General features: G+C 37.9%; 2 protein-coding genes and 1 long non-coding RNA gene across 4 annotated transcripts; 2 read left to right on the forward strand and 1 right to left on the reverse strand.

Moving 5' to 3' along the window:
• The first annotated feature begins 6,770 nt into the window (after positions 1-6,770).
• LOC146509331 (uncharacterized) lies at positions 6,771-8,477 on the forward strand. The gene is made up of 4 exons (XR_014876391.1): positions 6,771-7,299; positions 7,465-7,604; positions 7,803-8,216; positions 8,339-8,477. It is a non-coding gene; the product is annotated as an uncharacterized LOC146509331 (long non-coding RNA).
• A 312-nt stretch (positions 8,478-8,789) lies between these two features.
• LOC146509332 (G2/M phase-specific E3 ubiquitin-protein ligase-like) lies at positions 8,790-11,495 on the forward strand. The gene is made up of 8 exons (XM_085174222.1): positions 8,790-8,854; positions 9,140-9,345; positions 9,427-9,526; positions 9,624-9,786; positions 9,889-9,995; positions 10,087-10,231; positions 10,369-10,495; positions 10,641-11,495. The coding sequence occupies exons 1-8, from the start codon at positions 8,820-8,822 to the stop codon at positions 10,976-10,978; spliced, it is 1,221 nt and encodes a 406-aa protein (XP_085030348.1). The 5' UTR covers positions 8,790-8,819; the 3' UTR covers positions 10,979-11,495.
• Positions 11,496-24,404: 12,909 nt separating this feature from the next.
• On the reverse strand, positions 24,405-26,403 carry LOC146509333 (uncharacterized). 2 transcript variants are annotated; one of them, XM_085174219.1, is made up of 2 exons: positions 25,893-26,403; positions 24,405-25,859 (listed from the first exon to the last, which is right to left on the reverse strand). In XM_085174219.1, the coding sequence occupies exons 1-2, from the start codon at positions 26,256-26,258 to the stop codon at positions 24,705-24,707; spliced, it is 1,521 nt and encodes a 506-aa protein (XP_085030345.1). In that variant the 5' UTR covers positions 26,259-26,403; the 3' UTR covers positions 24,405-24,704. The 2 variants fall into 2 exon arrangements, with proteins under 2 accessions (XP_085030345.1, XP_085030344.1); XM_085174218.1 differs by having other exon boundaries at positions 24,405-26,400.
• Positions 26,404-27,026: the final 623 nt, after the last annotated feature.

The raw sequence follows: 27,026 nt of genomic DNA on the forward strand, positions 1-27,026 counted from the left end.
AGAATGCAGCTTTTCTATGCGTTTAGACCTTTCGTCCACACGTAAACGGCGTTTTGAATAACCGAAAACTGAGATTTTTTAAAATTCCTGTCAGGTTGGAGATTTTCAAAAACTCAGTTTTTGCGTTTACGTGTGGATGAGGAATACGGAGTTCGTCATGCAACGTCAGAGGTATGTGCCTTTTGTCACGTAACACTGTGCGCTACGTTATTGTTTACACGAGATGAATTTCTACAATGGCGGATAGAGACAATATATTGTTACTGTTAATCTGACTATCTGCCGTTTTTACGCGCTTACATATACACATGCAGTTACTGTCCCTCCATTTAGAAGGCAGAGGCATCACGGTGTAATTATTTTACGTGTAGTTTTTTTTCCTGTGTAATAATATTCGACATTGCTATCAAAACATTTTTCAAAAAATGCCTCTCTGTGCAAAATGGGTTCAAAAGCATAAGCAACTGTGGGATACTGTTTGTCCGTGATTTGGAAAGGGGGAACAAATTGTGGCAGAATCAGCCTGATAATATTTGTATCCCACTGTAACTTAACTGTAGCTAAAATCTCCAAAATGTAGTAAGTCATTATTAGAAGTGTTTGTGAACTAAATATCAAGAATGTGGGATACTGTTTGTCCGTAATTTGCACACTCCAGCGTGTGCTCCCGACGCAGGGGAAACTAAGGCTACGTCCACTCGTACACGGGTATTTTTGAAAACGGAGATTTTCCGTTTTCGTTTTAAAAAAGAATCCCGTCCACACGTAAGCGCAGAAATGAAGGAAAACGCTGCTAGGAACATGCCAAAGCAACAGGTGGCAATATATTCCTAACCGTGTAGAAATGTTGGCCAATCAGAGGTCTAGAAGCCTCGGTAGGAAATAGTAAACAAAGATGGGGCATAGAAGCAGAACTGAGTCGTATGTATGGAGGGACAGTAACTGTGTGTGTATATGTAAGCATTTAAACACTGCAGAGAGTACAATTAACAGTAACAGTATTGTAGAAATTCATTTCACCGAAACAATAACGTGGCGCACAGTGTGACGTCAAAAAACACATAAATGCAAAAACTGAGTTTTCGAAAATATCCACCCTGGCAGGCGTTTTAGAAATCTCAGTTTTCAGTGACCGAAAACGCCGTTTACGTGTGGATGAAAGGTGCAAACGCATAGAAAAATCTAAGTTTTCAAAAATGCCCGGGTACGTGTGGACGTAGCCTAATTCTGCCAGGGAGACCTACCTTGGCACTTGTGTAGGTGAAGCCATACTTAATCATATTTTTTAGTATTTGGCTTGGAAGGAAGATGGTTTGGAAACGATGCTTCATCTTCTGCTTTGCGTTTGTGTGGGAGTCCCGTCAAAAACCTGTCCATTATGCTAGCAGTGTCCAAGCCTTCTTTTTTTTATTATTTATACCCCCCCCCCCCCCCCCCCCCCCCCTTTGGGAACCTCTGTGTTAGGCTATCCCCTCTGTAATTTAGCTAATTCCACGCATTGCCAGAAACCTAAACAAAACACACAAGGCTCTAATGTAAGCGTCCTGTTAACATTGGTGGCATCAGTCACACAATGGACCTGAAACCAGCACAACAGAGCCAGCAATGCATTTCTTACTTGGAAATTCTGACACTACTTCATATTCAAAAAAGAGAGGGGTGGACAAAATCTGACAGTGCAACGCAAACTCTGCTTGTCAGCAACCAGGCTACTCTCAGCATCAAAAGACTCCCCCTCCAACCCTAAAGAAATATCTGGAAGTAAGTTCTTTTTTTTTTAAAAAAACCCTCATGTTTAGCCTACTGTAAATAGCTTGTTTTAGTTGTGGTAGCTACCTGGTTTATGTACCACTTCAGTATGTTTGATGTTACTATTGCTGTGTGATTTTAGCTAACATTGTTAGCTGCTGTTAGTTCATAGACTACAGACTGTTAGACTTGATGGATTCCATTAACAACCTGCCAGCTGCAAATAATCATGTGCAGTTCTGAAAGCAGTACCAAAATGATTAACAGTAGGGTGGACATTAAGGTTGGGCCATATGTAAAAATTTTCCAACCGACAATCGGCAGTTCAATAAATGAGGATAGGCGATAAATGACGATAGCTACTTTTTGGATTATTTATTTGTTTGAGATGCATCAAACCACACAAAAGACGTCAGAGATTTTTTTTAATGTTTACTGGAAGAGACATTTTAATTTTTTTACTTGTACAGGGGAAAAAGAAGCCAGTTTCTCTTTGTTTCCCTCCCAACAGTTGTGTTTTTTTTTTTTTAAATTTAGATAAAATGTTTTTGTTTTCTTCTGAACATAGGCTGCTGCCTTTCTTTCTTCCTATTATGAGTTTGAGTAAATGAATCGCTGCATTTGGGCGCACTCTGACGAGGGTGCATTTGCTCATAGCTGAAGAGGGTGCCGTTAAAACAGCGCTATTATTTTTCCCATTGACTGCTTCTCACTAATAATGCTAGCTTCAACTAGCACTATTACCAAATTTACTCATGGGCAAATAACTCTAGTAAAAACAATTTGCGAAAGGCTCAGCCTATCCCTGATAGTCGATATATTCGTCCATTCGCCCAACCTTAGTGGACAGTAGGTAAGACTGCACTTTTGCAGTGATTTTGTATAGAAAACTATTTATGTATCAGTAATATGTTTTCTTTTTGTCTTTCTATTTTTCCAGAGGATGCATCCCAGGGTCATGCACAGTTTACTCAACACAAACACATTGGATCATGGTGATGAACAAACTAGCAAAGACACAACCCCTCCCCTCTCTAATAAGCCATTCTTAGCACTCCAGCCATCACCCAAAGGAGAATAAATTCCTTAGTATTTGACTTTATAGTCAACGAAGTGCAGCCCTTTTCTACTCTTAAGAAGACCTTATTCTGTAAGATGGTTGAAGGACTAAGTGGGGGCAGAACTCCTGTGTGAAGAAAAACATTGATGACACACATTGAGAAAACCTTTCCAAAAATGAAGGAAGCAATAACTGAAATTCTTCCACATGCTCAAAATGTGTGCACAACAGCAGATATTTGGACTGCGCATCACAGATGTTTGGCATCGTGTGCCACTGGATAAAGTCAGACACATAGGATCGCAGACGATCTGATATCCTTGTGTTGGTGTTGTTCCCACATCATCATAATTAATGTTGTTCCAGGTTCAACATTGCAAGTGACCAATCACTTTCTTGTGACACCATAATTTTGCAACTTCGAAAAATACCCACCTTAAAAAAACGTACTTCACTTGCGAGAAACCGCCTCTGTCTGCCGATCCAGCAATTTAAATTCCTTTCAGGATACTTTTCTTTAATAAAAAGTAAGCGTTATACATATTTTCCTCGCAATATTGAATTCATCGCTTGGCTTGCTGTTCGTTTGCTAGTGATAGGCTACTTGACGACAGCATTAGCTAACCAGTGTTCTCTAGACCAGCGGTCCCCAACCCAGGGAATCAGAGTTAACGATAAAAACGTGAAAAAAATAATGATAAAAACCCTGAAAACCATAAAGTTCACGCCCGAGCATCAACTCTTGTGCCCCATACCACACGACTCCGGTTTGTGACCCGGGGGTTGGGGACTGCTGCGCTAGACAAAGAATTGAGTGTGTTATGATTTATTATGAAAGTACAGGTAAATTTAGCTGTCATAAAAATGTTGTCAGACAAAACTGCAGTAGCTTCCCTGATCATTTTACAAACACAAGTAGAGAGCAATCGATCCAAGTAGCCTAGCCTAATGGTTGTGTGCTGAATCTATGAATAAAAATATCAGCTGTACACATAATTAACTGGCCCATAGCTGTGGAAATTGACTTGAATTCTTGAGTCTGTGGAGATTAACCATACATGCCAACCCTCCCGATTTTTCTGGGAGAATTGCGAATTTCAGAGCCACCATTCTCCCGAATTTCTCCTGATTTTCCATGTGGACAAAAAATTGAAAAATCATATCCCAGAATTCATAGTGCGGCCCAGTTTTCAACAATGGCAGCAGCTACTTAGTTTTACTATTACTCTTATTACTCTTTCTGGATCGCAAAATAAACTTCTGACATATTTTCAGGCGAGAACGTAGCTGTGTAAACTTCAAATATCTGGACCGACAGCAAACTCCCGGCACATCGTTTTCAGACCCCCCATAGTCTTTCGCTACTCAGATTAAACATGATATATAGGTCACTTAGATAACTTAATAATGTTACTGTTTGGCTATTTTTGGTGTTTTATTTGTTCGTGAGTAAATCGGTTTGGCTGAGATTAAAGTTATTAGATTAGATTAAATAAAACTTTATTAATCCCTCTGGAGGGTACCTCCGGGGTTTTCACACAGCAATAAACATCAAACAGAAAACTGATTAAACAGAAGTGTGAGATGGTCGAGAATTTACGCCAGCGTCCAGTTATATTTTAGATAGCAAGGAGCAGATGGCAGTTTCACTCCACCGAGAGTGTTTGTGACGTAATTCTGAAGGCTAAACCGTCCAATTTTACATCCGCTCACTTCCGGCCTACTCGGCTTTCGGAGGACCCGGCCCTCTTAGACCGCGAAGGCTGGGTCCTCTGAATTTGGACACCCCCGCTGTTTCCGGACGGACAATAATAACGGTGACATTGAACTTATTTTATCCGATAAATAAACACTGTAAAAATTCAAGTTTTTTATACATATGTATATGTATGCCCCCCCACAACCCTTTTGAATGTCTCCCTAATTCTGAGGTCTCAAGGTTGGCAAGTATGAGATTAACAGTAATTTAAAAAGGGCTAAATTTGTCCTGGGCCATCATGTAAAAGTTGGTAGAGATGCACCATTGGAAGTTTAGGCATTTCTTTTGCCCCTGTTTGTTCAAATTTAATATTTACATTGTATTGAGAAACACCCCAAAACAACTTAAAATGAATGAATGCATATCGACTAATCAAACTTCTGTTATTTTTCCACAGAAATGGACGATATCATTAGAGGAACTGTCCTGAATGATGAAAAAAAGAACTGGCAAAGATACACAACTTTGTGTTCATGCGTCAAAACACCAGGAGGACTCATTCAGTGTTGTGTTGGAAAAACTGAACTCATTAACCCTTCATGGCCATTACAAATGATTCAATGTGGCCTCAGGTAAAGACAACGAAAGAGACTATTACGAATTCAACTGCATCAGAGCTGGAAAAAAAAGTCAAAACGGCTACAGAGCAGTGGGCTGTAATCTTCCTCTGGAGAAAATGAAAACCTTTTGGAATACAAAACAAAAAAGAGAAAGGTTAAAGAGCCAAGTATATGCACAAGTACAAGTAGACTCTGAATCTTGTGTAGACATTTCAAAGGGATTGCTTCAGTTACCTCCAATTGTTGAAACCTAAAGCTGAATAGCTGCCTTAATTTTCTGCCAAGGAACAGATGAAAAGAAATTGTTTGGTCTCTGTCAAGCAGGTGTTGTTTGTAATGTGTTTTATTCATTACTTTGGGTTGGTTGCTGCTTTTTATACCACTTCTTCTGTGCCTGTTGTCTTTAATATTTTTAAATGTTACTTTTTTAAAATATTGCTATGTATTATAAATAAAGGATTACTTATTACTATTAAAGGTCTGCTTTTGTAATTGTTGGTATTATTCATAAAATATGCGCTCTTAGGTTTTTTGCTCCATAAAACAGTACTTGTCAGTTTTTGGACGTGGAGTATCAGCGGTTGAGGTCCCTTGGCTCATCAAAATGGAAGTAAAAGGTTTCAACATCCAGCATTTTTATGATTGGATACAAAGTATTATAACAGAGTTATCGGCATGTGATTTTGCAAATACTTAATCATGCTTTATTGTAATTAAGAGTATGACTAAGTATAAGTTTAATAGTAATGATGAATAAGGAACTATAGCCAGAGTAATGAAATGAGTCTAATTCCTAATTCCACATTTCTAGCGTTAACTGAAATTCCAAAACAGAGCTACCCTAGATCACTTAAATTACACAATTGAAAGCATATGTGTATTGTTTGTGTATTTATACACAAGCACTCATATATATTCAAATACAAGAATGGAAGATGTGATTATTTCTGGACTGAAGACAAATCACTACACCTATGCACGGAGTACAGCAGGTGACAAGGAGGGTTGAAGATGCACCAAGAGCTGAAAAGGATTTGCTTGAGCAGCAAGTTATTCAGTTTTTCAAAGACAAAGACATTCTTTTGGATAGCGAAAACATAGCTGCATGTCATACTATTCCACAAAAACATACCAAGATGCCAACTATCATACTACGATTTGTGAACAGGAAATATAAAGTTGAACTGTTAAAGATGGGAAAGAAGTTAAAGGGAACCGGCGTATATGTGAATGAGCATCTCACCAAGAGAAATGCTGAAATTGCACAACAGGCAAGACTATTGAAGAAGGAAAGGCACATCCAAGATACCTGGACCAGGAACTGTAAGGTATTCATAAGACTTAATGGGACACCAGAACAAGCTAAAGTAATTGTTGTCAGAGACATTGCAGATCTTGAGAGATTTAAACAAAAGAAATAGAGTTCAGTGTAGAAAAGAATTGTGTTGCTGACTGTGATATGAACAATATCTGATAAGTGTGAGAAAAATAACTATGCATGTGAATGATTGATAACAGTTATAGAATAAAAACACCAGAACAAATTGTGGCTTTTAAAACAGACTTAGAAAAAAGTTTATGTGGAAGACACTAATGATGCATATAATGCATTTTTAGATATATTTTTGTCAATCTATTACAGCCATTGTATTGCGTTATTTTTGTGCCACTATTCTGAGCGCACGTAAAAAAAATTTGAGCGCACGTAAAAAAAAATTGCAGGTGCAAGTGTTGCATTTTGAGGAGAAATTTATTTTGAGCGTACAAAAGCTGAATTTGAGTGAACAAAATTCATTGCTGCGTGCAAAAAACGTATTTCAGTGTTTGCGCTTATCCATATACACACACAATAGCACCCCCTCTCGCTCAGTTTTTTCATTTGCGCTTGCTCGCAATGTGTTGCTTGCGCTCACAACATTCTCTGCTTCGTACGCTCAACTTTCTGTACACCGTTATAAGTGTGCCACAAATCCAACCAATCACAGACTTGGTTTCAAAAATTCTGATTGGCTCTTACGGTCTCCAATTAGCTCGCTAGCTACTGCCTTCCGGAAACACTGTCCACTCAGCCTCGCTTCTTGCAGATCGAGGGATTTTTGATTTACTCTGCAGCTAAAGAAGAGATGGCAGAATCAAACAATGGCTCCAATAATACTACACCACAGTATCAGGTGAGTTTAAATTTTTTTTGTGAATTTAGTAATTTGCTGTCCTTTCTGTTTAATATGCTGTAAAACTGTAGTTACAGATGCAGCTGTAGAGTTTAAGCTAGCCTTATGGGTAATTACCAGCGTAGTTGTCTTACTGAGGCAGTGTATCCTAATCATGTTTTTTAGGGTAATGGTGCAGTTGAGTCAGCAGTAAGAAATCTGGTGTCTTTGCTGCTTAACAACATATCCACAAATCCTTCAGGGAGGCCAACAGAGAGTGGGCAGCCGGAGCCTAGAAATTTGACTATCCAGCAAGAGATGACAAGGTTTTTGCTTTTTTTTTTTTTTTTTACTTTTTGCAATCTTTTCTGTTAAAGTTATTTGGTTTGTGGATTTATCAACATTGATTTTTAAATTAAAATGTGCTGTTAAGGACTGATGTCATATTTAATAACTTTATTAAACAATAACCCTTATGTTATGCAACACTGCATTTTTTAAACTCAAGCATTTTCATCCCACAGATCATTTCCAGGATATTTCAAATCAAACTTGAGGCGTGGTAAAAAGAGATGTTTAACATCTACTAAGCAGCTTGTTAAGGCAGGCAGTAAGACCACAGGCCTCAGTTTTTATTTGCTGTCAAAAAACACATCCTACACACCTTTGCCAGCTGATGAGCTTGAACTCCTACAAGCTGGCATGGGGAGACAAACAGTGTCTCTTCCAGAAGATGGTGACCATGCAGAGGTAAGTTTGTATAGTCAGTATTAAAATTAGTCATTGGCAGACGCATTTAGCCTGAATCATATGCCACAGTCCATTTAGTGTTCCATTCTGCTTAACTGTGTTTTTAACTAAGATTTCTAGTCTTCTGGAAGAAACCTTTCCAAAAATGGAATATCTTTGTGGAGGATGGCTCTTGCATAAGGCAACAGGTTTGTTGTTAATTCAGTTTTTATGTGTGTTTTTGGCATTCTTGCGTGCTCATACTGCATTATGATTATGTAGTTGATACTTTTGCTGCTTGATTGTTTATGCTATCTTTCTGTCAATAAAGGTGGCGGTGGTCGACGAAAGCTCACTGTAATTCCACCTGAAACAGAAGGCTGTTCTGTCAAAACACTGAAAGCTGTGTCAGGAGGTGGCAAATCCACTTTTTACATAGTACCTCTTCAGGAAACATTAGACACATCTCCTCTACCGACTCACAGCACTTTTCAAAGATGCCAAAGAAGATATGTTACCAGTGTAATGAAGTTATGCCTCTGCAGATGCTTGCAGTACACATCAATACGTGCAAAGGAAAATTCTCTCCTGATGAGACTGATGATGATGAGGTGAGACAATTTTGATGAAATCAAATTGAGCAATTTTGATTAAATAATATAGTATCACAATTACAGTTTTTTGATTCTGCAGGAATCTGAGTTATGCATTGTGAAAAGCAAATGCAAGGTAAACCTAGCACATTACTAAAAACCATAGTAACTACAATGACAACATCGTCAACAGCTTTCAATGCATGGTGCCTGAAGAAAATGACCAAACTACAGGGACACCAGCGCAAACTTCAGTATGCACAACAGACAGGTACTTTTTGCTCTATTATAGTTCATATACACACTATTATGCAGAACCATTTGTTAAAATTATGTGTAAGATCTTTTACACAATAACTGGGGTTTAATTTCATATAAAACATTTTATGATCACACTACTTTAAATTATTGTTAAAGGTTGTTGCACAGAACATGCTGCAATAATTTCTAATCATGTTTAAAGTGGTAGCCTCTTTTAATCTAAAGATGATTATTTTTCTTTGAGAACTTAGGATGTTTTCTACCCTGTTTTTGTTAAGCGTGGAAGATGTATTGCGTTGCCTTGAACAACAAGTCGACACCACAACAGAATTTAAGTTGTGTGTGGACAGAGAAGACCTTCCAGACAGAGGCATTCTCCAATGGCAGAGAAAAAAAGCTGCATCTCCCACCAGTGTTCTTAGGGTGGTTTTCATTGGAGAGGCAGGTGTGGATACAGGAGCACTTAGGAAAGAGTTTTTGAGTGGTGAGTTGCCTATTACCTGTTTTGTCCTAGTGTCAATAAATAATGGATAACTTAAAAATGCGGATATTTTTTGTATGAAAGACATGATTTCAGGTATTGAAAGCAGATTCTTTGAAGGACCTGAGAACAAGGGCAAAAACCCCAAGTATTCTCTGACCGATCTTGATAATGAAAACTTCAGGTTGGTTACATACGAGCTTTGTGTATCACATTTAATACACATCCGATATTTTTGTAAATGTTACCTGAAAATGAATTATAATCATTTGTCTACACAGAACTGTTGGTGAAATAATTGCAGTCAGCCTCGCCCAAGGAGGCCCATCTCCTGCCTTTTTCAAAGAATGGTGCTACAATTTCCTCTGCTCAGGAGAGGTTGATTTCAGCTGTCTGTCTAAGGAGGACGTTGCAGATGTGGAATCTTCCCTGCTCATCTGCAAAGTGAGCACCTGGTTTAGCTCTGGCACATGATATATTATGAGTATGGTGTTTTTAAACACTTTTAACCTTCTGTATTTCCTCTTTCACATTATACATTTCCAGGTTGAAGATGCAGCAGACATACAGTCTCTGATGTTGTGGGCTGATGAAATTGTCAGCTGTGGATACACAAACCAGATAAAGATGGATAGTAAGGAAAGCATGATCCGGTAAGGGAGAAAACATCAGAGAGATCATTAACCCATCCCCCCATCCCCAACTAGTTTTTCATTTTGTTTTTTTTTGTTTGTTTGTTTTAAGTGCCATTGTCTTACACTCTACAACAAGACTGATACCAATGCTACAGCAGCTCAGAAAGGGCATGGAACTGTATGGTCTTGTGAACCTGCTGGCTGTAAATCCTGAAGCTTGCCACAGTTTGTTTGTTCCTGGGAAAATCCTCAAAGTAAGTATTAACATAGCAGCTTCAGTCTGATCCAAAGACAGTCCACTTATCTGTACTGTAGTTATCCTGTATTTATTTATTAGTTTTGAATGAATAATATATCTATAATATAATCTACTTTATTTCCTTATTTACAGCCAGACGCTGATTTCATTATGATGAGCTGCCAACCACATTTCAGTGAAAAGGGGACATCTAGGGAGAGAACTGAGAGGAAGATCATAAATTTTTTGCAAGATTTCTTGCAGGAGATTGAAGCATCAGGTACTACATAGTATTAGCTGTATATACCTATAGTATTATATATATACACCGTATGCATCTGTTAAATATTTTTGCTTTAACATGCAGGGCACTAGAAAGTATTCTTAGTTGTTAATTTAAAACATTGTAATTGCTTTTTATTTAGAAAAGACTTCAGAAACATTTTCAAACATCACAGATGGAAACACAGGCGGTGCAGGTGGTGAAAAATCAGAGTCTCTTGCTGTCCACCATGTGCTCCAGTGGATGACCGGCCAGTCCCATGTTCCCATCCTCCCTGATGAAAAGAGACATTTCAAAATAACATGCAAGTTTGACCACGAATGTAAGGAGCGGCTGGGAGATCACTCCATTTGTTACCCAGTTGTGAGTGCATGCACTTGTACTGTGACTTTTCCAGTGCAGCATCTGGACACTTACACAGTGTTTAAAACCATAATGAGTGCAGCAGTTAGATATGGTGGTGGATTCCACAGAGTTTAACACATTGTTCTCTTGTAATTTGGAAACTAAATGAGTAAAAATGTTTCTAAACATTAGCTGTTAAGATGTTCGTAGCTGTTTCATGAAAATGACAAGACTTCAAAACTTTGTGTAGGGTCCTACGTTGATAGATAATAAGCAAGTGCTTTGTTTGCTTGTCTACTTGTAATCTGAATGTTTTAGCAAAGAAATCCAGTATTTGAGAACTTAAAAGAGCGTTGACTTTCACGTCCATGTTAAGTGTCACTGTTGGTTTGACACCTGTAGCAAGAATTGTATGTACAGGTCACGACCGTGTGACTCAGAATGTTCCAAGGGATTAATTGTTCTCTGAAGTCCCTCCAGGGTTTCCTCATCCAGTGGGCATTCAACTTCAGGAACCACAACTGTGCTGTTAGATTCTTCTTGCAGTACAGCACTCTCCCAGTCAATGTCTGGATCCTGAAGCTCCTTCAAATCCACAAACATATATAATGGTCATTATTCCAGAATATATATATATATATATATATATATATATATATATATATATATATATATATATATATACTTTTGGGAGGAATGTTATTTTGTGTAAGCGTTTTTTCCATTAAATACAACAATTTAAAAAGAATGCCTTTGTTTTCATGTTCTTCTTACTGTAATTTAGATTAGTGGTAATTGATAAGCAAGAATGTATAAAATCACCAGAAGCATCTCCCAGATGTGCTACAAGGGTTTAATTTGTTAATTTTAGAAGAGCAGAGTTAACTGCTAACTAAAATTTTGAAATTCAACATTTAAATTAAAAAAAAAAAAAAATCAGATTATGATCTGGTACCTCAAGTCTCTCGCCCTCGTCCAGCTCTTGTAGATGTCCCATACACCAGAGCTGTTCAGGAGTGAGACCACCTTCTGTCCTGAGGGGATGATTATTCCATCCTCCAACAAAGGTGACAAGATCTGCTCGGAGTCGAGGGACAAAGATGTAGTGGACACCAAAGAGATGAATGACATCTGAAATGTCAAGCAGGCCTTCCTCCTCAAGTGAGTGAAGAATATCATGTTACTTGCTAGTGACTGCAATCCAGACATCACGCCAAAGTCGTTCTACTCTGTAAATACATTTGAATTTCAGGTATTTCATGCTTCAAATCAATATCAGAACTGCTACAACAACCTACCCATGCAGTCAATAATAATATAAAAAACATCAAAAGACTAACCTCTGATTGTGGACACTCTTTCCAGATATGAAACTCGCTCTCCCTGTTCCTCTTGTGGCAAACATGAAATGTGCATTGTCCAGGTTTTCCACTCCTTGATCTGCCCTAACCCTATGATAAAAATACATTTTTAAGGAATTTTTAAAGTTTTCTTTAATGAAACTTGTTGCTGGCATATAAATTTAATCAGGGCATAAAACCTTGATGGCAAGCCGTGAAGCTGGGCTGATCTCAGGAAAAATGAGAATGCAGTTTTTGCCCTGTTGTTAGTTGCTGCATCCAAGTACAGGACCTGCAGTAAAAACAAATGGAAAATTAAAGATCTGGTTTCAGATCATGTATAGTTTTCAGTTAATAATGCAGTTTCATAATAAGTGTTCAAGGAATATTTTACGGTTCTATGTTCATAACCATAATTCAAAGCTTGAGTAGTCTATACATCAATATTGGTAGTACTTATCAAAAAATGAAAATGGCCTTTTAGTTGAACCTTTTTTTTGTAAAGAACTGATTATAAATTTTTTTTAAAAATTGCAAATCGTCCACTATGTTGGCTTACTGAATAATTGATGTTCATAAAAAATAACCTAATAAAGCTCTCATTTTAAAACTACCAAATATTCTACATAACAGTTGAAATTTTACCTTCCTTGAGTAGCCATCCACTCCACCAAAGATCACAACATTGTACCTGTTTCAGAGGGAAAACAATCTAAGGCTTGATTTGGCATCTGACTTTTGATAGCCGATATGATGTTGTCCAGCTCTTGGTCATTCATTGTGCTGTATGTTCCTCTCACAGACAAATCAAATTCTTGCATCCTCCTGTAGATTGTTCTTCTTGAAACACCAAGACATTTAGCAATGCAGCTGACTGGCAGCTGAATGTCCAACAAGTTCTTGAGTTTTTCTCTCTCTAGTACGATTTTGGGGTGGCCAGGTCCCAGACCAACTTCTGTTTCCAGTTCAATAATGGCCACAGAGCTGATGTTAATTTCACACTGAACCAGATGATGAACGTTTTGTAGAGCCTCTGTAATCTCTGACAGACCGCCTATTTGCTGAGAGAAAGATTCAAACAGAACAAGCTCATGACGAGTCAAGAACTCCAAATAATCCAGATTTAGTGGTTGTTGGTTTAAAGCAGCTTCCAGTTTAGAAAAGAGTCTATGCATCATTTGCTGTCTCAGTATGTCCTGTTAAAAGCAGCAAATGGACAAGTAGTTAGAAAAATACAATGAAATGATGTATCTCAGACAAAAATAAACAACCCATAAAACAAACTACATGAGGTACATCATTTTTCAAGTTTGCATAGTTTGCAAATTAGCTAACGTCAGTTATCAAGCTTATAATAATGTACAAAATGATTTTATATTACTTACATGTGGCTGGGACATGCTGTTTTCGTGCTGCTGCTCAGTATTCAACGACATAAAAGAGAGCTACTCAAAGATAATTTGGAAAAATTAGTCAGTTGGCATGGTTGTATGATGCAACTACATTACACCAACAATAGTCTTAAAAAATAATATATTTTAAATTAAATAATTAAAGATATTATCCGCAAATTGGTGTTTGATAGAGTTTAGCTGGATTTAGCTACATTTCGGACAGTGTTTCCGGAAGGCAGTAGCTAGCGAGCTGATTGGAGACTGTAAGAGCCAATCAGAATTTTTGAAACCAAGTCTGTGATTGGTTGGATTTGTGGCACACTTATAACGGTGTACAGAAAGTTGAGCGTACGAAGCAGAGAATGTTGTGAGCGCAAGCAACACATTGCGAGCAAGCGCAAATGAAAAAACTGAGCGAGAGGGGGTGCTATTGTGTGTGTATATGGATAAGCGCAAACACTGAAATACGTTTTTTGCACGCAGCAATGAATTTTGTTCACTCAAATTCAGCTTTTGTACGCTCAAAATAAATTTCTCCTCAAAATGCAACACTTGCACCTGCAATTTTTTTTTACGTGCGCTCAAATTTTTTTTACGTGCGCTCAGAATAGTGGCACAAAAATAACGCCATACCATTGTCCAATTAAAAAGTTTTCTGAAAATTATAAAAAGAAAAAACCATGGTTTACACAAGGTCTGGAAATAGCCTGTAAAAGGAAAAATAGGTTATACAAGATTTTTTTGACACATAGAACAAAGGAAAACGAAGACAAATATAAGAAATATCGAAATAAATTAACATATATTGTGCGATATGAAAAGAAAAGATATGAACAGCTGCTTCAAAAACATAAAAATAATATTAAGGCTACCTGGAGTGTATTAACCCTTAAGAACCCAGGCCTATTTCTACTTTCATGAAAATTACGGGGGTTGTAAGTTATATCAAATGAATCATATATAACACATTTCTGAAGTTTTTTTTGTAATAGCTCCACCCACTGCCCCAGATCTGAAATGTCACATATTCGTCACATTGGACATACAAGGTACATTTGTTCCATATTTAGAAAGTAATTCTGTAAACACTTTCTTGCCTTTAGAAACAGAATTTCCTTTTTATTTTCAAATTCTTAACATGAATAATGATGGTAACACTTCTTGGTTTACTTCAACAAGCTTCCTGGAAAAAAAAAAAAAAATCAGCCCAATGTTGACGGTAAATCAACCATGCGTTGACAACACCGAGCATGATGGTTTGCCAGAACAGGTAGAGATACCACCTCCGTGACTTCATGTGGTACTTGTACCTTGCAATGCAGGTGTCAAGCAGGTCAATACCCCCCATGAATGTGTTGTACTCCTTCACAATGAGTGGCCTTTTGACCTCAACAAATGCCTTGCCCGATTTGCTCCAGCGATGGACTGTATCTTGAGGCTCAGTTGCACAATAGGATGAGATGAGGGTAACAGATTTGTTGTCATACCACTTCACAATAACCATGCTCTCCTCCTTATTCACCCTGGCATCAACAGATCCTCTGCCTCTCTGGGCAAGACTTTCTTCATCTTCAAGCTGACAACCTGCTAAGCAATTTCCACGAAGTGTTCCTACAAAGTAGATCTGTCGCTGAAGAAGTGTGAGCACAAGTGGGGCTAAGGAGAAGAAGTTATCAGCAAAAACTTTGTAGTTTTGCTCAGCTGGCAGAGTTTCACACAACTTCACCACAACATCTCCAATCCCAAGTAAAGTCTTCTTCCCAGTACCACCTTGATAAACAACAAAATCATGGAGCATACCAGAGGATGAGCACCGGGCCCAGATTTTCAATCCCCAGGGGTGGGGTTTTCCCTTCACATACTGCCTTATTGGGCTGTGTGTCCCCTTGAAGGGTACCATTTGCTCATCAACAGAGTTGTACTCCTCTGGGACGATATCCAGGCATTGTTTGCGAAACATTTCAAGCCATGGACGGATCTTCCAGCACTTGTCTTCTGTATCTCTGTGTAATAAATCTGTATTGGCAGTGAAATGTAGAGATCCCAACAGGGTTTGAAATCGGTTGCGGGACATGTTATCTGCTACCATAGGACACCTGGTGTCATTTTCCCAGTATGCTCGATTTCCAGGCATTTGGCATAGACCCATCCTCAGATAGAGACCAATGAGTATTTCTAGTTCTTTAACAGTGGTATTTACATTTCTCAGATGGTTGGATTTTTGTACACTGTATAAATTTGTTTGTTCCATTAACAACAGCAGCATATCATCTGTGATGAAGTTTTTGAAGTACTCCAGTGGAGTGTGGATCTCATCTGGAGGTTTGGCACAGGGTCCCTTGAATGTGGTCTCAGGGGTTTCGAACGTTTTCTTTCTCCAGGAGAATTTTTGTCCTTTGATAGCTGCCTTGGGCTGCCCAGTGTCCATATGGCTTGAATGTGGCTCTGTCTCTAAATCACTTGAATCACAACTGTCTGAATCACTGGATTCACTTGATTTCATCACTCTCCACATCTTTGTGGGGGATGTAATTAGGGTCTTCAGAATCTTCATCTGAGCTACTTTCACATCCCTCATACTCGCTGTCCTCTGCAGTGATAAACTCCAGCGCATCTTGAACACTATATTTTTTCTTTTTATCCACTCTACAAAAGAGTGAAAATGATAAAAAATGGGGGGTAACTGAAAAACGCCTCGACAAAGCTAAAGTAAAGTTCCATCACAAATTTAGGTAATTTAATAAATTAGTTATGCTTGAATTTAGTTAAATATGACTGGGAATTAACAACAAAGAATACATTTACTTAAAATAAATGGCCTGCATTTGTATAGCGCTTTTCTAGTCCTTAAGGACCCCAAAGCGCTTTACACTACATTCAGTCATTCACCCATTCACACACAAATTCACACACTGGCGATGGCAAGCTACATTGTAGCCACAGCTGCCCTGGGGCGCACTGACAGAGGCGAGGCTGCCGGACACAGGCGCCACCGGGCCCTCTGACCACCACCAGTAGGCTGAATAAATATCACATCATCAAATGTCACATCAGTTTTTTTAAGAAAATTTGGAGTTTAATGCCCGATGTGACATATTTGTCACAGCAATATTTAACAAACTGATTCTAGATCAAATTGTTTCAGAAATATTACCAAACTAGGTTACAAGTGACCTATGACATCTTATCTAAAGTTTAGAATTGTTGAATGACTAAAAGCTTACCTTTGCAAAAAGAAAAGAAAGTTTTTAAAATTAGCATAGTGGTCTCATTAGCTAACCAGGTGGACCAAGACTTTGAAAATGGTGTCTTGAACACCGAGAGTGCCTCACTTGTCACATGACTGAACTAGTTTGTGCAGTAGACGCCACTTAGGGACTTTATTAGTTAAAAGTCAAAGTTAAACCATTATAAATAGTTTTTCTCTAAGTGTAAAGGGGCGGTGACACCAGTGTCACTGTGGGTCCTTAAGGGTTTTAAATAAGATAATAAAAAATCAAAATAATATATGTTCTCCAACACGTATTGTAAAAAGAGGTAATGTAGTGATTGAGAATATTGAGAGCATAGTTAATGAATTTAATGATTACTTTGTTAATGTAGGTCCCAACTTGGCAAAAGAGATTTCTGTACCAGGAGGAAATAATGATAAAGTAGATTCTACTTCTTGTAAATGTAACTTAATGTTTCTTGGTGGAGTCTGTGAGAGTGACATTGTAGAAGTGGTGAGTAAATTCAAGAGTAAAAAATCCATGGATTGTGACGACCTTGATGTGTCGCTAATTAAATTAGTTCTTCATAGTGTCCTTCAGCCGTTAACATATATTTGTAACAAATCATTTCAAACTGGAATTTTTCCAGATAAAATGAAAATTGCCAAAGTGATCCCATTATATAAAACTGGTGATAAACAGATTGTGTCAAACTATAGACCGGTATCTTTACTGTCTCAGTTTTCGAAGATTCTTGAAAAACTATTTGCAAACAAACTAGATTCCTTTATTGATAAATATGATTTATTGAATGATCATCAGTATGGCTTCAGAAGAAATCGTTCAACATCTCTAGCTGTGATGGAATTTATTGAAAATATTGCAACAGCTGTGGATGAAAAACAGTTTGGAATAGGTGTGTTCATTGGTTTACGTAAAGCCTTTGATACGATAGATCTTTCTTTACTTTTACGGAAGTGTGAAAGGTATGGTTTAAGAGGTGTTGTACAATTTTGGTTAAATAGTTACTTGAATAATAGGTTCCAATATGTAAGTATTAATAACATGAAATCTAAACTTAGAAAAGTAACTTGTGGAGTTCCGCAAGGATCTGTTTTGGGACCTAAGTTATTTTTACTTTATATAAATGATATTTGTACAGCCAATGATACTTTAAAATATGTGATGTTTGCTGATACAAACTTATTTTGCTCTGGAAAGGACATAGAGAAATGACTGAAAACAGAACTCATGATGTTAAATAGATGGTTTGTATTTAATAAACTATCATTGAATGAAAGTAAAACAAAATTTATGTTATTTGGCGGTAGTAAAAGTAATATTAAAGTAAAACTGAATTTAAATAATGTTGAAATTGAAAGAGTATACGAGACAAAATTTTTAGGGGTAATTATTGATGATAAACTTTGTTGGAAGCCCCACATAGAACATGTGAAACGGAAATTGTCCAAGTTTATTTCTATTCTTTATAAAACAAGAGATTCTTTGAATAAGAACTGCCTATATTTATTGTATACTTCCCTTTGTTTGCCTTAAATTACCTATTGTGCGGAAATTTGGGGGAACACATACAAAACATATTTGGATTCAATATTTAAATTGCAAAAAATAGCTATTAGAACAATAAATAAAGTTGGATATAGGGAGCCCACCAACCACTTTTTTGTAGGATCATCTATTAGTGAAATGGCTCTTAGAGCCGGCTCCTTATAGCAAGCCGTGGGTTTGTTTTTTTTTCCTTCTCTCGCCCTCTCTCTCTCTCTCTCTCGCACTTTTTTCCGCTTCACTCCGCATGCGAGCCTTGTGCTTTGCGCTGGGAAGAGGGGGGAGGGGCAGTAGTTACACTTGCAGTAGCACAAGAACAAAGCAGGAGGGAGAGAGAGAAAGGCTGTATCCCAATTCAGGGTCTGCAGCCTTAAAGTACGCAGCCTCAACGATCCTCAAGGGCCACTTACTTAAAGACCGCTAAGGCCGGAAGTGCGAGGCTTGTGAAATGGGACGGTTGCGCTGCCCAGGTTGCCTAGCAACCATGATACTAACAGCTGGAAACGTTTCTTACAGCTTTGTTTGACAGAAATGAAGGAGAAAATCGTTTGTTCATTTGTTTGTTTGTTTCTACATGAGCTTTGATCATTCTCTGATTAAGGTCAGCTATTGAACGGCGTATATTTTAAAGTAAAGGCTTTAAAACCAAGTTAGTACAAACTAGAGATGGACCGATCCGATATTACGTATCGGTATCGGTCCGATACTGACCTAAATTACTGGATCGGATATCGGAGAGAAATAAAAAATGTAATCCGATCCATTAAATATCAAAAAAGCACCTCACAAAACTTGGCGACATGGCGAGCCGTAGCACTTCGGAGCAGTGTGGTCACGTGATAGAGCGGCTGTGTGTATTTGTAGCCTGCTAGCAAACATTTCATCTCCGAGGAAGTTATCTCAGAGAGAAGTAAAGCAAGTGTGTAAGTTCATCTCTGAATGTTTGTAAAGCATTCCCGCGTTAAGCTTAACAACCGATATATAGAGCAACTGTCTCTTCTCTCTCTCTCCTGCTGCTACTTCAATCGTGAAACTGCTTAAAGATCAGCTGATTGGCTTTTTTGTCGCAAGTCTGTCTCTCTTCTTTGTTTTTGGCCCACTTCTCACCAGAAAGAGGAAACCAGCGGCTGAACAACAGCAGCACTATTAAGCTTGATAAGCTGTTGTTAGAATTTATTTAATATTACTTTCTAGACCAGGATCTTTTTCTATGCAGCTGACGGCTGGTAACTGTGCAGGGGCGGATCTAGCAAAGTTTAGCCAGGGGGGCCGATAGGGCATGAACAGGCAAAAGGGGGCACAAAGACATACTTTTCTTTCTTATTCTCATTTAAAATATCTAGCTTTTAATTATTTAATAATTATCTGAATCTTACACCCAAAGTTTTAATCTGATGTAAAATGTATAGAAGTCCATTACTGTATATAGTAACTGTTAAGTCTAATATACCCTAGTACTTTTTAGTAGTAGTACTTTTTCCTTTGGGAAAGTACCATCTGTGCAGTCTGCAATTCTGTTGAAGAAAGATGTTGAATCTATTTAATTATTCTTGAAAAATAATTTATTTCTGTGAATTTTTTTCACCCTGCATCAAATTAAAGTTGATTACATTGATTAAGCATCATGAGGAAGAGGGTGGTTCCCTATTTTCTTTTGCTGGGAGTTTGCAACCCTATTAGTTAGGTTGCTTAATATTTCTGCTAAGTACTCTTTAAAATACCAGAATAGGGAGGATGGGGTAGGTTTAACTTTATTAGATTGATCAGTTTTGCTGATCTATGAAATATTTTGGGTGCAGTGTGGGTTTTTTTTTTTTTTTTTTTTTTTACATACAGGTATAACAGAATAGCTTTATTGTTGTTCTTGTTTTTTAACTTGAGTATGAACTTATACAAAAAGCAGCAAGATATTAAAAAAAACAGTTTTACTGATTAAAAAACACACTATATCGGATTCATATCGGTATCGGCAGATATCCAAATTTATGATATCGGTATCGGTATCGGACATAAAAAAGTGGTATCGTGCCATCTCTAGTACAAACGTCACTAATGTCACATAACTTTGCCAACATGTGGCCAACAGTAATGTTTTAATGTTCTTCGTTATTAAACATTTGCACATAAATAAGTGACATAATATTCAGTACTTAGTTTACTAAGTTACTCTTCGGGTGCCCCTCATCCGCCGTTTTTTTTTTCATTATAAATTATCCACACCCACCACCGCGCTATGCATTCTGGGATATGTTGGGCCACGAAGTCTACACCGCCACGTCCTTAAAATTCAGGGAAATGAAGGACGCATTTGAAGGACGCATTTTGAGCAGCCTTCGAATTGGGACAGCTTTCGTCGCTGTGACGTAATCGGCCTTAAAATGTGGCCTTTAAGGATGCAGACCCTAAATTGGGATACAGCCAAAGAGAGCCAGGGACAACAACGTCACATTAGAAAGGTATAGTAATCATCCACAACTATTTTCGGTTGCAGATGATAAAGGATTCAGAAAGTTTATTCATGCAGGCCCATATGACAGAGAATGTGCATGTTCTTTTTGTTTTCATATTTTAATTTATATTTAATTGTGTTGTGGTTTGCAGTGTTTTGTGTTGTTTCACTTTAAATTTGCTTAAAAGGAAAAAGCTGAAAATTTAAATAGTTAAAAGTTGAAATGTAAATAGTTGTTTTTTGTATTATATGATTTATTTATTACATTTTATGTGGAGTGAATAAGTATATTTACGGTGGCCCCTAGAGACAAAGCACATACAAACTCCAAAACACGTAAAAACTCAGAAGCACGTAAAAACTCCAAGGATGCTAGGCCCAGTGTTGAGCTTTTGTTACCTAGTGGCTACACAAGCCAGCAAGTACCAACGACCGGATTTGGTGTGTGGTAGTAGCAGGTAAATGAACATTTTTTAAAATTATTTGAATATATGTAAGTGCTTGTGTAGAAATACACAAACAATACACATATGCTTTCAATTGTGTAATTTAAGTGATCTAGGTAACTCTGTTTTGAAGTTCAGTTTAGAGCTGGGCGATATATCGAGTTTTTAAAAAATATCGATATATTTTTATACGAGATATAAGATGTGACAATATCTTTTATATCGATATAGTCTATGTTACGTTATAACTATACTTGTGGAGCCGCAAGTTTGCCTCTCTTTCGTCCACTTTTGTCTTTACGCAACATTACTCGGCCTCGCCCCTCCTTCACTGAACACAACTCCCCCTCCTCCCCCATCGCTTCACCTGCAGGAAACGACAAGATGAACACAGCAAATCTCCGTTAACGAGTTACGCCGTCAACATGTTAGCTAGCTAACCAAGCTAACGAGCTAACCACGCTAACGCCATGCAGCCCAGAGGCACTGCACAGCCTAAAATCCTTTCATTTTCTCAAAAGTTGACAGCGCGCCTTATGTATGAATTCTGGTTGTGTTTGATGACCGCGAACCGATTTTATGTGGTAAACAGCGCTCAGCAATCTGTCAAAAAATGTTTTAGTACGACTTTGGTAAGCTATGGTGCTGCACTGGTGCTGATGGATTGTCAGAGCATTACGGCTACCGAGGAGCCTCGCGGAGTGATACGTACTGTGCTTCAACGTAATATTACCGTATTGTGTATAAGGACCATAAATGGCACCTGTTAAGAGACGTGGTTACGAAGAGGATTTCAAACTCAAGGCTGTCAGTCACACAGTAGAAGTTGGGAACAGAGCAGCTGTGAAATCTGTCTTTGTTATTATGCTCAGCGTCTGTTAGTTTACATTTTGACTGCACAATTGTGAGCTTTTTGTTATGCACAAAAACAACATTGTTTTCTTTTATTTATGGAGCATTATTATTTAGTAAATGCTCATAATTTATTTTTGAGTAAATTTTATGTACATCTATGCTCTATGTTAATAAAAGTGCCTGTGTGACATCTGGGACACAGCTTTGACTAAGAACTCTCTTTTTGTTCTTACTTTATGGCCTTAAAAAAAAATATCGAGATATATATCTTATATCGCCGTCCAGGTAAAAAATATCGAGATATGAATTTTGGGTCATATCGCCCAGCCCTAGTTCAGTTAACGCTAGAAATGTGTTTTGGAGTTTGTACGTGCTTCGGGGTTTGTATCAATCTGCATGACGCCCACAGGCCACGTGCTTTCAAAGATAAGATGAACAGTAGTAGAAGTAATCATCTGTCTTTGTAAAGTCTCTAAGAAAAGATTGGGTTTCTCAAAAGACACGGAAAACCCCGAAATACCTCATTTAATGTGATTCTGTCCTTTCTGAATGCTTCTGGCACAGGCAATATACTTTGCCAGCAAAAAACAGATAGAATTTAAGAAGGAAAGAAAATTGTAGACATGTATAGAAGGGACAACAAAAGAATGGAAAAATAGGCACCAATAGACTGGAGTTTGTTTTGCTTCTCTTTTGCTAATCCTTAGCTTCAAAAACATTCTGCTGTTTTTGAAGCTAAGGTATTGCGATATGGATTTTAGGCCATATCGCCCAGCCCTACTCAAAAGGTCTCATCAAGTCCCGATTTAATTCGATTTATGCTGTGTTATCAGTGTTTGCATTGATAGCATGGCTGTGGTGTCATATCAGAGTATGCTCTCGGTGTTTGCTGATATCAAACTGTGGTATGAGGACCACTGTGGGTTAATCTTTGTAGTGATACTCACTCCTTTTTTTTATTTAGACCTGGTTTAATTCTGGTATAGTTGAATATTTGTATATAATCCCCGCAGCTGTCAGACTCTATAACAGGGGTCACCAGCCTTTCTTAAAACTGAGAGTTAGATAAAACTGTGAACAGTTTGGTTCATCTTTAGTTATATGGTTCTATCCAGCATATTCTATCTTGATATGCTGTCTTATCACAGGTTAATTTTTCAAAAATATTAACAATGATTTATGCAAGGAAAGGGCTACATACAACTCTTTATTTCTATTAATGTCTTACTTCATTCCTACCTGATTGACATGTTTAGGAATTATGAGTGATTGGCTCACTGTAGTGGTAAAAGTTGCTACCAATCAAATTATGATATGTTAAAGTTAAAACAAAACACAACTGACTGTTTTATATTATATCTAATATATATTATGTAATTATCCTTATAATTACAAAATGTTTTATGTAAGATTTATGTTTTGTAATTTAAATCTGACATCACAAAAGTATTTTGGAGTTTGAATATTTTGTAATTTTTTGTAATTTTGTAACTGCAGTACACATAATATTAATTTTGAACAATTTTGTCCAGGTTCCTTGACACCAGGGACTCCTTTAGGACCATCGCGTTCAGTTACAGAGTCGGTGTGTCCACGGTGTGCCAGATCATCCCCCAGGTAGCGACGGCCATCTGGGACTGTCTAGTGGACGGCTTCATGGCTGTGCCTTCACCTGGAGACTCATAGAGAAAGTATATACAGTGGTCCCTCATTTATTGCAGCAGGGTTTCTCAGAATAACTAGCCCCTCGCCACACACTTTATACACTTTATTATTTTTTATTTTTTACACACACACACGAAGATTAGTCACAGTTCTCACAAGTTGATTCTCACAGTGCAAACCTTTGTAGATTTCAAAACGTAAAAGTATCATTATGCCGTGTTTTTTCTTCGTCTTCCTGCCACTTTTGTGCGCCTTTTTCCCTCCAGGAGTGATGATGTCATCATCACTCCATAAGCCAATGAGATTATCAAATGACATTTATGAACAGGGATATCTCTTTTTAACTGTTTTCAATTTAATGTAATATTTAAGTGTTTCTTAGTTTTAGACTAGTTGGTTAGTCTATTTCAATGTTTTAAACCATATCCCAGGTTTTTACTTCACCATTTATAGAGTTTTAACAAGCAAATAAAAGACAGAGCTTAATTCTGTAAAGATTAGATGAAAAATACTCAAAGGATAAATTCAATTGGTTTATTATTTTGTTACATAAGTTGAAAAAAGTAAAACAAGTAACTACAGAAACAACATAAAAGGAAACTTAAACAATCAAATAAATAAATGAAGGGGGGAAGGGAGGGGGGGAAGGTGGGGGGAAGGGAGGGGGAGAGAAAACCCCAACAATCCCCTCTGAGCAAGCACTAGGCGACAGTGGGGAGGAAAAACTGCCTTTTAACGGGCAGAAGCCTCCAGCAGAACCAGGCTCAGGAGGGGGCAGTCAACTGCTGGGACTGGTTGGGGGGGGGGGGGGGGGGGGGTGAAAAAAGAAAAAAGATTAAGAAGGTAGGGAATATGTGTTAGGAGAGAAAGGGAGAGGGGGGACAGGAGAGGTGAAAATTAAGATGGATCACAGGTGGAGGAGGACGAGGCTAAATCATCTGAATAACCAGCAGACGCCTCTTTTCTTCATTTCCAGGTATTTTTCCATGAGCGCTTTTTTCTCCAGGATAAGGGTTCTCAACTGATCGTTTGTTTCTGCATTTTGCTCCTCGAGTTGCTTGCATCTTTGCTCCATTTCTTTTAATCCTGCTTGTTCTTTTCTAGGCTTTTCTTTCGGGTCTTTGTACGTTGCCTCCTCCATTTGATTTGCCTTGCACATGTCTGTATTTCTCTCTTGTTTTTTCTTGTACATCTCTTCTATCAGGTCAATTTTTCTCTTGAATACTTGATGCATAAGCAGCAGGTATTCATATTTTTTCTCTTGTTGTTGCTTTTGTGCCTGCATTTCACTTATTTGGCTCTTCAAGTCACTGACCCTCAACAACATCTCATTCATGAGCTCTGAGTGTTTTTTCCTCATTCCATCGATCGTACACTGCATCTCTGAACATTGTCTTTCCAGTATTTCCTTTTCTCTTTCCAGGTCAGGTGTTTTTTCCCTCATTTCATTACAAAATTCTCGCAGTTCTAGATTCCTTCTCTCAAAGTCCTGGAGAATACGTTTTTCTTCTTCCTGTTTCTCTTTTTCTTCAAGAAGCTCTTTATTTTTGCACTCTGTTTCATCAAACCTGACTTTCAGCTCTACGTACATTTCCCTCATGGCTTTGAGTTTGTCCTCCATTGGTATTTCTTTTTCTCTTTCCAGTTCAGGTGTTTTGTCCCTCATTTCATTACAAAATTCTCGCAGTTCTAGATTCCTTCTCTCAAAGTCCTGGAGAATACGTTTTTCTTCTTCCTGTTTCTCTTTTTCTTCAAGAAGCTCTATATTTTTTAACTCTGTTTCACCAAACCTGACTGCCAGATCTACGCACATTTCCCTCATGTCTTTGAGTTTGCGCTGCAATCGTATTGTCTTTTTTCTTTCCAGTTCAGATGTTTTTTCCTTCATTTCATTACAAAATTCTCGCAGTTCTAGATTCCTTCTCTCAAAGTCCTGGAGAATACGTTTTTCTTCTTCCTGTTGCTTTTTTTCTTCAAGAAGCTCTTTCAGTTTGTGCTCCATTTGTATTTCCTGTTCAGTCTTCTGTTGGCGGATTTTTTCAATTGTTTTCTCAGCTTCATCGAGCTTTCCTTGAAGTATCTGTATCTCCTCAATAGTAGCTTTCTTTCCTTGAAGCTGGGCAGATGTTTCTTTTAATTCGGCACTCTGTGTTCCCGATGAAAAAATACGGGAAAAAAAATTCTTTCGTCCTTGACCAAACTTCATTCCCTCATTGATAATTTTTATATCAGGCTGCCGTTGCTGTTTTCCTTCCAGGTCTTTATTTCGTGCTTCCAATTGTCTGCACTTCTCCTCTAGTTGAAGCTTCTCTTCTTCAATTTGTTTAACTTTGTCATGGAGGTCAGAGTTTTCCTTCTGACTTTCCTGTAATGCCCTTTGGATTGATAAGACAACATCCATGGTTATTTCTCCTGAAGAGATTGGCTGGCCAGACCACGAAGGAGAGGCAGCATTATTTATTTTTCTTTGTCGGCGTTTTCGTCCCATGTTGGAGCCTGTGCACAGTGACTCTGAAAAGGCTTACAAATATTTCCAAATGTATCTCGTGTTGAACGTTTGAAGTCTGCGAACAAACTGCTTTAAAATTGCTGCTTCTGATCCCTATTTATAGACTTCAGAACTTCAAAGGATCAAAGGTATTAATGATGTCACATCTTGTGACATCATCATTCCATAAGCCAATCAGACTGTCACATGACATTTTCAAATGGGGATGTGTGTTTTTTTTTGTTTTTGTTTTTTTTTAAAGTTTTTTTGGAGTTTTCACCATTTGCTCCAGGAGCTGCGCCTGGATGACGGCCGCTTTCAGCAGTACTGTAATGTTTGCATGCCTCAAACATTAATGATGACACCTTCAGTATTTCTCAGTTCCATTCTTTAATTCTCAGGCTTGCAGCGGCAACACAGTCTGCAGCGCTAACTTGTTCATCTACCGTTTTCTGTTGTCTCCTTTTTCTATATCCTCCTTCTGCCTTACATTCGACCTTTCAAAATAAAAGTTCTGTAAACATCACAATCACCTCCTTTCTTTTTTTCTTTAACAAACTTAGGTACTCAGTGAGGTGAATTATTAATCGGAACCTATGATAACAACACCTAATAAAATTACTGAACGTTCTTATTACTTGAGTTTCTTCACACCTAAACATCACTTAAACAGCACTGCATTTGCGCAGATCTCTGACTAATCACTATCAACATTCAACACTAGAATACTGGTTACAGTGTTAGATTCAGGAACAACAAACATGTTAC

This window comes from Neolamprologus multifasciatus, chromosome 10, assembly GCF_963576455.1.
Source record: "Neolamprologus multifasciatus chromosome 10, fNeoMul1.2, whole genome shotgun sequence".
NCBI classification, from domain to species: Eukaryota; Metazoa; Chordata; class Actinopteri; order Cichliformes; family Cichlidae; genus Neolamprologus; species Neolamprologus multifasciatus.